General features: G+C 37.4%; 1 protein-coding gene across 3 annotated transcripts in view; it reads right to left on the reverse strand.

The window, feature by feature from the left end:
- Positions 1 to 17,135, reverse strand: part of slc9a8 (solute carrier family 9 member 8) — a 325,111-nt gene that overhangs the window by 250,149 nt on the left and 57,827 nt on the right. For all 3 annotated transcript variants that reach the window (XM_065282599.2, XM_065282598.2, XM_073813043.1), the window contains one exon: positions 14,600 to 14,778. In XM_065282599.2, the coding sequence (XP_065138671.1) occupies positions 14,600 to 14,778 (179 nt within the window). The remainder of the gene's footprint in view (positions 1 to 14,599; positions 14,779 to 17,135) is intronic.

Below are 17,135 nucleotides of genomic sequence, written 5' to 3' on the forward strand. Positions count from 1 at the left end.
AATTTTGGGTACCCTAGCAACATCTCCCATAGACTACCATTATAAAAAGCCAAGATGGATATCTTTGCACCAGAGTGTCATAGAGACATAGGGGTGGGCTCATTTTACTCAGACATCCAATCAGTCTCTTAAGATTCTTATTGAGGTATTAAGCCACGCCCCTAGCAACCAAATATGAGCACCCTAGCAACATAATAAACAAAGCCTTACTCATTGGTGGTGGTTGAGGAGATTCCCCCATTCATATGTAAAGCGCTTTGAGCACTGGAAAAGCGCTATATAAATGTAACTAATTATTAATTATATTATTATTATATCTCTGGATCTGAACATCATAGAGACATGGGGGTTGGGTCTTTGGGTCATGTTAGCTTCATGCTAGCTTCATGCTAAGTCATACTTGCTTCATGCTAGTTTCATGCTAGCTTTATGCTAATTTCATAATAAATCTTGCTAACTTCATGTTAAATCATGCTAGCTTCATGCTAGTTCATGTTAGCATCATGCTAGCTTCATGCTAATTCATGTTAGCTTCATGTTAACATCATGCTAGCTTCATGCTAATTCATATTAGCATCATGCTAATTTCATGCTAATTCGTATTAACATCATGCTAGCTTCATGCTAATTCATGTTAGCATCATGCTAGCTTCATGCTAATTCATGTTAACATCATGCTAGCTTCATACTAATTCATGTTAACATCATGCTAGCTTTATGCTAATTCATGTAAGCATCATGCTAGCTTCATGCTAATTCATGTTAGCATCATGCTATCTTCATGCTAATTCATGTTAGCATCATGTTAACATCATACTAATTCATGTTAGCATAATGTTAACATCATGCTAGCTTCATGTTAATTCGTATTAGCATCATGCTAGCTTCATGTTAATTCGTATTAGGATCATGCTAGCTTCATGCTAATTCATGTTAGCATCATGCTAGCTTCATGCTAATTCATGTTAACATCATGCTAGCTTCATGCTAATTCATGTTAGCATCATGCTAATTCATGTTAGCATCATGCTAGCTTCATGCTAATTAATGTTAGCATCATGCTATCTTCATGTTAATTCATGTTAGCATCATGTTAACATCATGTTAACTTCATGCTAATTCGTATTAGCATCATGCTAGTTTCATGCTAATTCATATTAGCATCATGCTAGCTTCATGCTAATTCGTATTATCATCATGCTAGCTTCATGCTAATTCATGTTAGCATCATGCTAGCTTAATGCTAATTCATGTTAACATCATGCTAGCATCATGCTAATTCGTATTAGTATCATGCTAGCTTCATGTTAATTCGTATTAGGATCATGCTAGCTTCATGCTAATTCATGTTAGCATCATGCTAGCTTCATGCTAATTCATGTTAACATCATTCTAGCTTCATGCTAATTCGTATTAGCATCATGCTAGCTTCATGCTAATTCATGTTAGCATCATGCTAGCTTCATGCTAATTCATGTTAGCATCATGCTAGCTTCATGTTAATTCGTATTAGCACCATGCTAGCTTCATGCTAATTCGTATTAGCATCATGCTAGCTTCATGCTAATTCATGTTAGCATCATGTTAGCTTCATGCTAATTAATGTTAGCATCATGCTAATTCATGTTAGCATCATGCTAGCTTCATGATAATTCATGTTAACATCATGTTAGCTTCATGCTAATTCATGTTAGCTTCATGTTAACATAATGCTAGGTTCATGCTAATCATGCTAGCATCATTCTAACTTCATGTTACATCTTGTTAGCTTCATGTTAAATCATGCTAGCTAAATTGTGCTAGCTTTATGCTAAATCATGCTAGCTTGATGTTAAATTATCATGCTAGCTTCATGTTAAATCATGCTAGCTTCATGCTAACTCATGCTAGCTTATGTTTGCTTCATGCTAAATCATGCTAGCTGTTTTAAACTTTCAGGCCAGGCTTTCTCAAGCCAACTTAAAGTTTGTCTTCAAACTTTACTATCTAGTTATTCTTCTTCTTCTTCTTCTTCTTCTTCTGAGACTAAAATTTCTGCGGCTAACTCGTCCCACAGCTTTCAAGCTACATCCACGAAATTTTCCACGGACATTCTGACTGGTCTAAAGAAGTGTGCTATATCTTTTTGACGGGATCCGACTTACAGAATTCCTAAAACGGGACATTAAACTTCGGAAAAGTCCCATTTACTTAACATTGCGACAAACTTTGACGGGTCATAGCTGCAAGCGAGAAATTTGTAGAAACTTGTGGGTTACCACTTTTCAAGAGGCTGGCAGGCACTGTGAGAACATACCTCACATTGGGGTGTAAGCTGTACCCCTTGGGTGTAAGAGGCCCCCAAAATTCCCCATTGACTTATAACGGGGCAGGAAACATGCCCATATAAGGGAATAAAAGCGTCCCAGATGGAATATCTTCGCTTTACAGTGTCATAGAGACATGGGGGTGGACTCATTTTACTCAGGCATCCAATCAGTCTCTCAGGATCGCCCCATAGCTATTAAGCCACGCCCCTAGCAACCATTTTTGGGCACCCTAGCAACATATCCCATTGACTGCCATTATAAAATGCCCAGATGGATATCTTTGCAGCACAGTGTCACAGAGACATGGGGGTGGGCTCATTTTACTCAGGCATCCAATCAGTCTCGGAGGATTCTTATTGAGGTATTAAGCCACGCCCCTAGCAACCAAATATGAGCACCCTAGCAACATAATAAACAAAGCCTTATATCTCTGGATCCGAACATCATAGAGACATGGGGGTTGGGTCTTTTGGTCATGTTAGCCTTATGCTAGCTCCATGCTAAGTCATACTAGCTTCATGCTAGTTTCGTGCTAGCTTTATGCTAATTTCATAATAAATCTTGCTAACTTCATGCTCATCATGCTAGCTTCATACTAATTCATGTTAGCATCATGCTAACTTCATGTTAATTCATGTTAGCATCATGCTAGCTTCATGCTAATTCATGTTAGCTTCATGCTAATTCATGTTAGCATCGTGCTAGCTTCATGCTAATTCATGTTAGCATCGTGCAAGCTTCATGCTAATTCATGTTAGCATCGTGCTAGCTTCATGCTTATTCATGTTAGCATCGTGTTAGCTTCATGCTAATTCATGTTAGCATCGTGCTAGCTTCATGCTAATTCATGTTAGCATCGTGCTAGCTTCATGCTAATTCATGTTAGCATCGTGCTAGCTTCATGCTAATTCATGTTAGCGTCGTGCTAGCTTCATGCTAATTCATGTTAGCGTCGTGCTAGCTTCATGCTAATTCATGTTAGCGTCGTGATAGCTTCATGCTAATTCATGTTAGCGTCGTGCTAGCTTCATGCTAATTCATGTTAGCGTCGTGCTAGCTTCATGCTAATTCATGTTAGCGTCGTGCTAGCTTCATGCTAATTCATGTTAGCTTCATGCTAATTCATGTTAACGTCGTGCTAGCTTCATGCTAATTCATGTTAGCGTCGTGCTAGCTTCATGCTAATTCATGTTAGCGTCGTGCTAGCTTCATGCTAATTCATGTTAGCTTCATGCTAGCTTCATGCTAATTCATGTTAACGTCGTGCTAGCTTCATGCTAATTCATGTTAGCGTCGTGTTAGCTTCATGCTAATTCATGTTAGCGTCGTGCTAGCTTCATGCTAATTCATGTTAGCTTCATGCTAATTATGCTAGCATCATGCTAGCTTCCTGCTAATCATGCTAGCATCATGATAACTTCATGCTAATCATGCTAGCATCATCCTAGCTTCATGCTAATTCATGCTAGCATCATCCTAGCTTCATGCTAATTCATGTTAGCATCATGCTAGCTTCATGCTAATTCATGTTAGCATCATGCTAGCTTCATGCTAATTCATATTAGCATCATGCTAGCTTCATGCTAATTCATGTTAGCATCATGCTAGCTTCATGCTTATTCATGTTAGCATCATGCTAACATCATGCTAATTCATGTTAGCATCATGCTAGCTTCATGCTAATTCATGTTAACATCATGCTAGCTTCATGCTAATTCATGTTACCATCATGCTAGCTTCATGGTAATTCATGTTAACATCATGCTTATTCATGTTAGCATCATGCTAGATTCATGCTAATTCATGTTAGCATCATGCTAGCTTCATGCTAATTCATGTTAGCATCATGCTAGCTTCATGCTAATTCATGTTAGCATCATGCTAGCTTAATGCTAATTCATGTTAGCATCATGCTAGCTTCATGCTAATTCATGTTACCATCATGCTAGCTTCATGCTAATTCATGTTAGCATCATGTTAGCTTCATGTTAATTCATGTTAGCATCATGCTAGCTTCATGCAAATTCATGTTTGCATCATGCTAGCTTCATGCTAATTCATGTTAGCATCATGCTAACTTAGTGCTAAACATGCTAACATGGTAACTTTTGGTATCATGTTTACGGAAAGTTATAATCCTAAACTAAACTTGTTTTAAATTTCTCTCAATCTGTTTTAAACGTTCAGGCTAGGCTTTGTCAAGCCAACATAAAGTTTGTCTTCAAACTTTTCTATCTAGTTCTATGTTTAACATCACTATTTTAAATGAATTAAATTTTAGTTCAGATATATGGTTTACTATTAATTTTTAATTGTAGATTGTATCTACACCACCCCCCTCCCCTTTAAGCAAGGTTTGTGCTTATAATAAAAGTCTTGTGGGGTGGATTCATTTAAACTAATGTAATCATCCGTTTCAAGCCAAGTTTCTGTTAAGCAGAGCTTACTAAGTTTTGGTCAGTAACGATTTCATTGATAATAGGTTCTTTATTGGTAAGCAATCTAATGTTAAGAAGGCCGAATTTTAACATTTGACACCCAGATCATCTTCTCATTTTACCCAGATTAGCACAACATAGCAGCATGTATTACAGCATGCGTACAAGACATGACAACTTGGATGAAGAAACATCACCTCTAGTTGAATCTAGCTAAGATGGAGCTGCTTGTATTTCCAGCACAACCCAAGATACAGCACAATCTATCCATTCAATTTGGCAACACAACCATTACTCCTTCCAAAACTGCCAGAAACCTGACAGTGTAGTCTTTGATGACAAACTGTCCTTCACCATTACCATTGCAAAAACAGTGCAATCATGCCGATTTGCATTATGTGATGTTTTATTAACAAAGTTTGGGAGGAGCACGTTCAGATAATTAAACACAGGTGAAAGCACTCAGCAAATATACACAGGTGAAAGCACTCCGTAATCAAGATTCACCTTTCCAGCCACCTCCGTTGTCTGCCTGTTCTTCCCTTTGAATTGGGACACAGCTATAGACTCAGCAGTCTTACCTCGATCTGTTGACAGTTTGCAGCATCCCCCCACCACCCCTTCTCAACACTTCTAGTTCTAAAAAAATACTTACACGGGGGGGAAGGGGGGGTACTCTGGGTTCGGGCCAAGTCCGAGCTTGAGGCCCTCCCCCGGACAGCATGCCAAACACGCATTCAAAATTATAAATTATATGTAAGTGTGAAGCCCAAAAGGGTAATGCCGATCTTCAGCTCTCTTCACTGCCAACCGATTAAAGTGCGTGTCAGATATAAGTCACTACTACTTACAGATCTTCCTATTGCGATCCGGTCAGCCACATCTCTTGCAACAATTATTAAAAACCCATCTTTTCCAAAAACAAATGACTGCATTTTTATCTCTTCTATTTTTATTTTTAAAAATAAATTACTAATTAAAACTGCAAGCAGTGATGGAAGGGCCCTCGCACACCTGACACCGCCACGCCGTGGCATGAGAAGAATTAAAGGGAACAGTAGTAAATAGGCATTTAAGCATGTAAACATAGGTGAACCATTTAAAAGTGTAGTATAATGTGCCACATTTCCTGTTGCTAATTACAAATGACAGCGAGGTAGCATCGTGTAAGATAGCATGAGAGAGAGAGAGAGAGTGAGTGAGCGAGTGTGTGTGTGTATGAGTGACTACATGTAAATATTGGCACGTAGATGTGTTCTGTCCAGGACTCTTATCAATCATGTGAAGTTTGGGACAAATCTGACATTGCATTATCATTGTAAACATGTTACTTCCTGTTACCAGCTGGTGGCGCTATGACCGTAACTGACTATTGGCATCATAAGTGACTATCAGTGATGGGAGTAACGCGTTACTGTAACTCCACTATTTTTTTAAATCAAGTAACGCAATTACAATTACTGAAATTTAAATGAGTTCGTTACGCGCGTTACTCTATTTTGTAAAAAATAGACAAGACATATCTGACGTCGCAGGACTGTAGTTGGCGGCGCAATAATTCATTACACTTCATCATAGCTGACAGTGCATATAGAATGAACATGAAAAATCTAAACGGGACAACATACCTTTGTTTAAAAATTGTGCGCAAGTCATAATCCATCCGGTCTCATGTTTGTAAATTATCTTCACCAAGCAATCGCAGTATGACATCAACTTGCATTTGTAGTCCACAAAGGTAATAAATCTAAGAAATGATCATATATTCTTAGATGTTTACATCGGCTTCATGGAAGAGAACGATCCGCGATTGTTGTTTCCACTAAAATATTCACACTGCGGTGTACACCCGTGTTAAAACTCCATAGTATGTTTCAGTCTCTCCGTATCCGAACAAAAAATCCACTCGCTCTGTGTCCATCTGACAAAACAATCCACTCGCTCTGTGTCCGTCCGACAAAACAATCCACGTAGCCTACTCCGTTTTCTGAATAAATATCTTCCTTTAATCCTGTGTATCATTTAAATCCAACAGAAAACAAACAATATATGACCAAAGAGCGCAGTCCCTGTGGCAAGCTTCACAAGCTGTGTTCCAATTCAAGTGCTGCACCCTACTAAGCATGCAATAAAAGGTGAGCACTTGCCCATTCAAGGCGCTCAGAAGTTCGCGAAGAGAACTGAAATGAGACGGTCTAACCTTCGGAGGACTCATAATTTGCCTCATCTGCTGCACACGCATCGTGCCTGTCAGCAGGACACAGCGGAGACGTTTCTAACTTATTAAAATAAATATAAAATCAGAAAAATTATAATTTATTTTAGAAAATTTGACATGTTGACACAATTGTCTCCAAATTTTTAAAGAGACACTACACAATTTTAACACATTTTATATTTTTGTAAACATGCAGAATATTTGTCTAAATGGTCTAAATGATATACATAAATAAACTAAGTTTAAATATTAAGATAATTTCTAACAAAAATATTCAAAGGTTGAATCTAAAGCAAAATAGGCTCCTACAGTATGTGATATATTAGAGTCTTATGTGTAAAATAGCCCATCCATATCATTTTACTGTTTGACTGTTCAGTACTGTTCATATTTACATTTAAAAAGCAGACATAAAAGTAACTTAAAAGTTACTTTTCTAAGTAACTAATTACTTTTGATATACAGTAACCGGTAGAGTAATTCAGTTACTTTTAAAAGAAGTAATTAGTAACTGTAACTAATTACTAATTTTTTAGTAACTTGCCCAACACTGGTGACTATTGACATGTAGATGTGTTCAGTCCAGGACTCTTATTAATCATGTGAAGTTAGGGAAAGATCGGACATTGCATAATCAGTGTAAACATGTCACTTCCTGTTGTCAGCTGGTGGCGCTATAACCATAAGTGACTATTGACATGTAGATGTGTTCAGTCCAGGACTCTTATTAATCATGTGAAGTTTGGGACAGATCAGACATTGCATAATCAGTGTAAACATGTCACTTCCTGTTGTCAGCTGGTGGCGCTATAACCATAAGTGACTATTGACATGTAGATGTGTTCAGTCCAGGACTCTTATTAATCATGTGAAGTTAGGGAAAGATCGGACATTGCATAATCAGTGTAAACATGTCACTTCCTGTTGCCAGCTGGTGGCGCTATAACCATAAGTGACTATTGACATGTAGATGTGTTCACTCCAGGACTCTTATTAATCATGTGAAGTTTGGGACAGATCAGACATTGGATAATCATTGTAAACATGTCACTTCCTGTTGCCAGCTGGTGGCGCTATAACCATAAGTGACTAATGACATGTAGATGTGTTCACTCCAGGACTCTTATTAATCATGTGAAGTTTGGGACAGATCAGACATTGGATAATCATTGTAAACATGTCACTTCCTGTTGCCAGCTGGTGGCGCTATAACCATAAGTGACTATTGACATGTAGATGTGTTCAGTCCAGGACTCTTATTAATCATGTGAAGTTTGGGACAGATCAGACATTGGATAATCATTGTAAACATGTCACTTCCTGTTGCCAGCTGGTGGCGCTATAACCATAAGTGACTATTGACATGTAGATGTGTTCAGGTCATGACTCTTAGCAATCATGTGAAGTTTGGGACAGATCGGACACTGTATGCCTGAGTTCCAGCAACCTGTTTCATAGCGAAACATCAAACTTTGGCTGGCCGAAACAGACACAAATTTTAATATAGAATCAAATCCTTCGCAATTTAGCATCACAAAGGCCTTAAGATGACACTCGCCAAATATGATGATGATCCGACGAAAACTGTAGGAGGAGTTAGTTAAAGTATGACTGCTGGAAATGAGAAAAACTGAGCCAAAATCTGAGAAATAATTCAAAATAGCTGACTTCCTGTTTGGTTTAGGGCGTTGCTCCAAGAGACTTTTTTGTAGGGCTTGTAATAATACATGAGCATACCGAAATTCGTACATGTAAGTTAAACACAGTCCAAGGGCTGCTTCATTCAATATTTGAAAGTGCCGCTAAAACATGTTCCTTCAGGTTGCCAGCTGGTGGCGCTATGGCTATAAATGAAAATTGTTATGTAGATGTGTTCAGGTCAGGACTCTTAGCAATCATGTGAAATTTGGGACAGATCGGACACTGTATGCATGAGTCCCAGCAACTTCCTGTTTCATTGGAAAACATCAAACTTTGTCGGGCCAGAACCGACACAAATTTTTACGTAGAGTCAAATCCTTCGCAATTTAGCATCACAAAGGCCTTAAGATGACACTCACCAAATATGAAGATGATCCGACGAAAACTGTAGGAGGAGTTAGTTAAAGTATGACGCCTGGAAATGACAAAAACTGCGCCCAAATCACAAAAATAACTCAGAATAGCTGACTTCCTGTTTGGTTTACGGCTTCGCTCCAAGAGACTTTTTTGTAGGTCTTGTCATGCTACAGACGCGTACCGAATTTCGTAATTGTACGTCAAACACAGTCCGAGGGCTGCTTCGTTGAAAATTTGTAGGTGGCGCTATAGAGCCATTTTCTCACGCCTAATTCTAAAGCATACACCACATGTAAATTTTCATCACTCTTGACATCTGTGCAAAATTTCATGAGTTTTCGAGTATGTTTAGGCCCTGTAAAGTCCCGCTGAAGTCGGAGAAAAAGAAAAAAAAGAATAATAATAACTCCTTGAAGAACAATAGGGTCCTCACACCCCGGTGTGCCCGGGCCCTAACTATCAACAGGTACTGTTTCGGAGTTGTAATTGCGATTTTTCTACCAGAAATAACGATTGCTATTCGATTTGTGATTAACTTTTGTAGCAGATGCAATGTGCATTTGCCTATATAGATGGTTAGATCTTACTGATACTGCTTATGGGTCTGGTGATTTTACTGTATTCGTATCTGTTTTTTTATGAAAATAAGGAAACGATAATAAAGAAATTTATGTTCAAGTCAGCTGCCTGTGATTTCTCAAGGTGGATGTTAAAGTCACCAAGTACTACTAAAGGAGTACCAGGTGACTTCAACATCCACCTTGAGAGATCACAGGCAGTTAACTTCAACACCCTGAAGGTCTTTACACATCGGGACGTTTTTCGTGCGCGTTTATCGTCAACGTTTAACGTCTCGTGACTCAAGAACGAGCGGCAATGTGAGTGCGCACACCCACGCGAAAAGCGCGAGGCGCAAATGCGTCATTTTCAGAAAAACACGTGGGACACGTTTTTTTGGTTTGACGCGGCGCGTTAAAAGTTGGCCGACCAATGAGATTGGCGCTTTTGTTCACGTGCCTGGCGCTGCTGAAGTTCCAGTAAAACACGACTTGGTGGCGCTCAAGCACAAAATGGTCTTGCGGAGCACGTGGAACAGGTAAACACACAAGGAAGCATCGAGGCTGTGGAGGTTTATGAAGATGTCGGAGTTCCTCAGAACATCGACTGAATTTCGAAGGTAACGTGATATATATAAGAACATAACAATACATAGCTGTGTGGGCTATATGATTAGATTAGATTCAACTTTATTGTCATTACACAAGTACAAGGCAACAAAATGCAGTTTAACGTTAGGTCTAACCAGAAGTGCAAAAGCAGTATAAAAAGTGCAGGATATCAGTATTTGCATAGGTGCAGGATTATGTAATACGATGGAACAATTTACTGTGGGTGGTACTATGAACATAATATACAGAAATTTACAAATGGATATGTACATAATATTAAACTATACAGAACAGGAGTGAAATTAATATTTAGGTAGTGCATGAATGAATTTGGATTGTAACTTGTCAGTTAAGAGTGCAATGGCATAAGTTATTGTGCAGTGAATAGTTATTCTAATATTCAGTACATAGTACAGGGGTGCAAACGATGCAATTCAAGTAGTCCAGCAGTGCAAATGAACAGGGAGTATGAAATAGACAGTCCAGTAGTGTATTGAACGGACCAGTAGTGCAAATTTACATTATAACTGTGCAAGTAATAAAAATGAATATTGGTGCATTACATTACGATATGTAATGCACTGACATTGAACAGTGATTAACTTCATACCATGCATGTTCCCTGTACACCGTGTGATATCACGTTTTGTTGTTTGCACCATTATACTTTGTGTGTAACTGGAACCTGTTGTACACAAACGTGGACAATTACACTGCTTCATGTTCAAAGAAAAATATTTGGTTATTATATTCATTGCTTCTTCCTAACCCCAAAATAACTGGAAGAAATCTAAAATGCAAGCCAAACCAAAGGTCGGGTTTTAGGAGGTTAATTTGTGTTCTGTGTATAGGTAACCTAGTTTGTTTAGTCAGATGAAATACCATGAATCTAAATTACATTTGTAATCAAATATTGACCTCATGGATATCGTGGCATGGCCCTCAGTGTGAAAGATTGATTCTGATGAAAACTACATTTATCTTTACAGTGTTCACAGCAATATTTCTGCTAAAAATGATGTGAGCAAAAGTGAGGAGGCCCCAGCAAGCACGTATTCAGGATCATCCAGCACCAGCCGTGACAAGGTCCAATCTAAACAAAAGAAAACAGTCCAAGACAAACCTCTGGAGAAGTACCTCTTATTAAAAGATGCTAAAGGGAAAAAATTTAAAGCAGTGCACAGAAGAAAGAGGAGCACAGATGGAGCGCTCTGCCAGTTTTTGGTCACACCTATAGATGTTTATTATATACCATTTTATTTAGTTTTTTTTTTATGTTTATACATTCAAGAAATACAGTTGAACATGTACATTTCATACATATGTTTATTTGCACTACAGTTCACTTAGACTTCTATCATTGTGACTTTTTTGCTCTACAGCTCTGCCAGTTCTTGTTCACACAAATTAATGTTTATTATATACCATTTTACTTATGTATTTTAAGTGATTATACATTTAAGAAATTCAATTAAAAATTAAATTTCTAAATGTTGATTTGCACTACCGTTCAGTTGCACTAAAGTCATTGAGACTTTTCTGGACCAACATTTCTGACTCCTGTTTTATTTGATTTTACTGTCATGTCTCTGATTGTTATTGCAAACTGCAGTTCATTCACAAAAATAAATGTTTGATTAAAAAACGAATTGTAAATAACGTGCCATTTTGACACTATGCATATATTTGTACATCAGTATTGTTGACCTCTTATTGTAATAACTACATACCTACTTCTTTAGCCAAATCACAAAAACCAATACATTTGGGAGGAAATGTGAGAAAATTGTTAACAAGAGAAAGTGCTTGTAAAAGATTAGTTAAAAATACACACATCGGATCACCCATTACCTTATATTTTGTGAAAGAGCTTTAATTTTGATATAACGTGTTCTATCAAAATAGTTAATTTTATGTGGAGAGTGCTGATAATAGAATCGAATTATTTGATCAAATAGATTTGATTTAACAAATGTATTTAAGTTAACGGAGATATTGTTTGTACAAAGAATATATATATATATATATATATATATATATATATATATATATATATATATATATATATATATATATATATATATATATATATATATATATATATATATTATAAACACACCGTTTTCAAAATGGCAATTATAATGACTATAACAAGAATGCACAGTTTGCTTTTAACTGAGAAGATCATGTTTCACATGATCATACTGTCAAGTAGCTGATGGTGAGTCCTGATGGTGAGTTGAAGTAGTCTTTGTATAGTTGATGCTGTTAGAAATCGAGCTGCTACTAGTAATATCCATGTTTTGTTAAAAGCAAGCATATGACTTGTTATTGACTAGCGTGTGGCTTTCTTCTTCTGTGTGACAAGTGAGTGTCAGAACAGAAGCATAAAGTTTCGCTGCGCCCCCTTGTGTACCGGCATAAATCTGTTTTGTATTAAGCGCCATCTAACGTCCAGGGGTGAATTTGCACCTCACTCGGCTCAGCGCCAGTAAAAATCGTCTGGGTGTGAAAGCAAAAAAACGTCACGTTAAACGCCGACGATAAACGCGCACGAAAAACGTCCCGGTGTGTCAAGACCTTGACTGCGTCTTTGACCTCAAATTCCAACTTCACCAACCCACAGGTCTGGTAATCTTTTAGATCTTATCTACACGCATCTTATCACTCCACTGAGACTGAGCTGCTCTCAGTCATTGAAGCCCTAAAGGCCGGGGTATACCTTTTTTCCACGTCCGCGTCTGGCTTTTCGAGTATACTCCCCGCGGCTACACACATAGTTCGACACTATGCGCAATACAAATGATTTCTTATCCAAATAATTACTCTACCAGGCCATCAGGGCAGCACTGATTTGGTGACATTAACAGTACATTAAAGCATTAGGATAGGTGAAGAAAAGTAACTGATCCACCAATATAAACACAGTTTAGAACAAACAACAAGACAACAAAGAACAGGAATCAAACATTATGGTAACAAACATGATCCACAGCTTTCTGTTCTTGGAAGAAGTAAATGTTAAAGAAGAAAACCGTAGTGTATGCGCAAATGCTGTCTATTTCCTTTGTATAATTGTTTATAGTGGAGTGTCCTGTCTAAATATTTTCACGCGCATGCGCTGTTGTACCCGGACTGTATGCGGACGGCGAGCATACGCGGACGTCCCTAGTATACTTTCGGCTTAAGGCAGGCAAGGGCAGCCTTCAAATCATATGTGCTGATCTTACTGGCTCTATCCACCACTTTTGACATGGCCAATCCCCACATCCTCCTGTTGACCCTCATGGAAATGGGTGTTTCTGACACAGTAGATCATTTAGGGTATCCTTGAGAGGTGACGTCTCCTAACCCCAATGTCTCGATACCTGGGTGCCTCAAGGCTCCATGCTGGACCACTGCATTTTCGATATACATGACATCCCTGGGTTCTGTCATTCGAAAATATGGCTTTTCCTACCACTGCAATGCGAATGACACTCAACTTCACTTGTCGTTCACATTATCCCGATAGGTGGGGAGGGGACTAGAGCATATTACATTGTCATTACATTGTCTGTGTTTTTGCAAGTTCACACACCTTTTAAATATATTATCTTTAGTGTTCTCCAAGTCTAGTGTCATTAGTGTCATCGTGAAGAATAATCGTAAACATTTACGTTTAGCATTAGCCAGCACTTTTAGCTTAGCTCTAATATCAGACGCTCTTTAAATTAGAATCACCTAAAACCAGTGTTATTGTAACAGCTGGTGTGCTCCTGAGTGGGAAAAAAACAGTTTGAGATAAAAATAGTAGTGAGAGAATGGTGCCTTTTCCCTTTATGACTATGCCCCCTGACAGTCCCCTAGGTAGCCTGCCACATCAGCTCTAATGTCGGAAACGAGTGATGTTCATTATCCATTACACTAGGCGCACAAACTAGTCTGAAATATTAACAGTAAATTTCTTATTATCCTTAACTAGCGTTCGGATGCCCGCTTCTAATTCTGCAACCTTCTATGTCAACTTTTATACTGTGTCACCAATGGAAGAAGCTAAGCTATACCCTTTTGAAGTACTTAAACATACTTCAAAGAGATAATTAATCTGACATCTCATGGTACTGTTTGAATGAGTGTGTTGAAATACAGTAGTGTGGTGTTATGTTAAAAAGTGAATAATAACTGGTTATTTTACTGTCTGGAAGACCTTGGCTTTACATTGAGTGACACTGAGTATCTTTTTTATTACAAACTTCAAATTTAAGTAATAGAGAAATTTACTGGCCCATTGAAAAGATTTATCGGCCATACTTTATCGGCCCTGCCATGCTTTGTTGTTCTTTGTTTCTATTTCATGTGAAGCTTGACGATTACATTGTTATAATTTTTGAAGTTGAATAGAATTATATAGAGATTGCTACCCACCAATAACTAGCAGGCTGAAAAAGATGGTCATCCCGCTGGACTGCTCTTCTTCCTGGGCTTTGACCCCTGTCTGCACCGGCAAGATTGGCTCATTTTTAAGAGGTGCAGAGGTTGTGTGCTTTGGCGCAAGGGTTGATGTTTGAGTCGTTTCATTGCTGGATGTTTCGGTGTCATTGAGCCTGCCACAAACATAACATATTTACATATTGAAATTATATGGCAGTATTGTTATATATATATATATATATATATATATATATATATATATATATATATATATATATATATATATATATATTATAACACCCACTTTAAAAATTAAGATTTATCTCCATTTGTTAGTAAATATGAGACCAATTTGCTTTCTTTTTACAAAACAGTTTCATTAAACATTTAGTTTTATTGACAAAAGAGTGAAAGTCACTGACCATCTTTAGGATTCAAAAAATAATTTAAATCAAATGGGGTGATGCAGTGGCGTGCACAGGGGAGGGGCCGCAGGGGCTCAAGCCCCTGCCCCTTTTGTCTCAAAATGTAATATGTGCCCCTCTCCAGTAATTGTAAATAATAATGATTATTATAAATATTATTATGAATAACAATACGCGTCTATATACAACTGCCACTAACATTAATAATACAAAAAATAATATAATGTTTTATCCTTTGGCGGAGGTGGGGCGGTAGGCGGAGTTTCCTTTGCAGCAAGCAGCATTGCACTACGTAGCAGTAGCCGCGAGTCTTCAAAAATAGCTACACGAGTGTCACGAGCAGCAGGGCAGCAGGTAAGCTAATAGGGAAAATAGACATTTATCCTACATGCTGCTACTGTAAGGTTTGCGACAGCATGTGAGTTATGTGTAATAATTCGTAAAACTAGATTTCAGCTGCTTTCTGAAAATGTTCTCATACTTTCTGTAATGTTTTCATCGAAGGCCAATGTTACGTTACATCCTCGTGTTATTAGTTTGCATCTAGTGCAATGAAATCTAAGACCATGTCCATCTCTAAATTGTAAGGATGGAAATTATCATTGATTTCATGGTAATGCTTTACATGAATGCTGTATAAGTGCAGTTATTAGGTTCATGTTAACATGTAGTTAAAAGCTCTTACTGATCAAATATCATCGCGAGCGCAGCCTGATTCTTGTTGTTTACTTATTTAATGTAAAAGATTGTACTTAACACAACAAACAATACATCATTAGAAAGGTCTAAGGCTCAAGCATTTGTATTTGACCTTTATATTATTAAAAAAAAATTAGAGACAGTAATGTCTTAATTTGTGTCACAAGTTATGAAAATGAAAATCGGACTCCATACCTGTAAAATGAAATATGACCCGCGGTCGTCATGAAAGCACTTCACAAAACAACATTTCTCGGGGCTTCTGGTTCAAAGGCATGCATGTTTGGAAACATATTTATTGATTTTATATGTTTACTTCTTTTTTTTTTTTTTTTGAAAATATTATTGGTTTTCTTTTATATATTACAAAACATACTCGTATACAATTACAGAAATAAAATACCATTTACAAAATAACACAAACACAAGCGAGTACAATAACATTTAACAATAGCAGTACATTTAAAAGCACAGCAGGATAACCAAATTCACACTTCATGAAGTAACAGCCTGAATAAAATTCTCAAACATGTCAAAATCCTTCTGATTCCCATTCATTCTAGCTAGCATTTTTTCATACGACACATTCTCTATCATGGATTCAGTCCACATTTTAAGTGAAGGACATTGCGTATCTTTCCAGAATATTAGTATCTGACGTAATGCCGTAGTTACACCTACTGTAACAAGGGAAAACTCTTTATTTTTAATTTGAGGAATCTCAGATTTATCTCCTAAAAGACATATTCTTGGTGAAAATGGAAGGTCAAATCCTAAACATTTACCAATATATTTTAACACATATTTCCAAAATTGTTGAATCTTTGAACATTGCCAGAGAGCATGAAAGTATGTGCCAGTTTCTTGTTTACATTTCCAACATTTATTATCCGTCAGACAACCCATTCTAAAAAGTCGCACTGGTGTAAAATAATATCTATGTAATACCTTATACTGTATAAATTTGCCTCTTGCTTCCTTTATATACCTTCCACTGTGGGACAAAATTCTGTTCCAAGTGTCTTTATCTATGTCAATATTAATGTCTCTTTGCCAAATCAATCTCAAGTTTTCACAGTTTTTATCACCAGTCCTTAAAATGAGCTGGTAAAATGTAGATGCCTTTTGAACGGGTCTAAGTAGTTCAAAAAAAAAATCTAAAACATTCTTTTCTTGCCCCATAGGAATCTTTGCCACCAAACAGTTTCTTATCTTTAAATATTTCCAGAAGTGATCCCGGCCTTCTAAATTAAATTTTTCTTTTAAATTAGTATAAGATAAAAGCTTATCATCACTATATAAATCCTTTAAGGTACGTATTCCATTTCTAAACCACTGTCCCCAAAACAGGGTTTTTTTCCCTACCTTAACATAAGGATTATTCCATACTGATGAGTAATGCTGAC

The sequence above is a fragment of the Paramisgurnus dabryanus genome, chromosome 21 (assembly GCF_030506205.2).
Source record: "Paramisgurnus dabryanus chromosome 21, PD_genome_1.1, whole genome shotgun sequence".
NCBI classification, from domain to species: Eukaryota; Metazoa; Chordata; class Actinopteri; order Cypriniformes; family Cobitidae; genus Paramisgurnus; species Paramisgurnus dabryanus.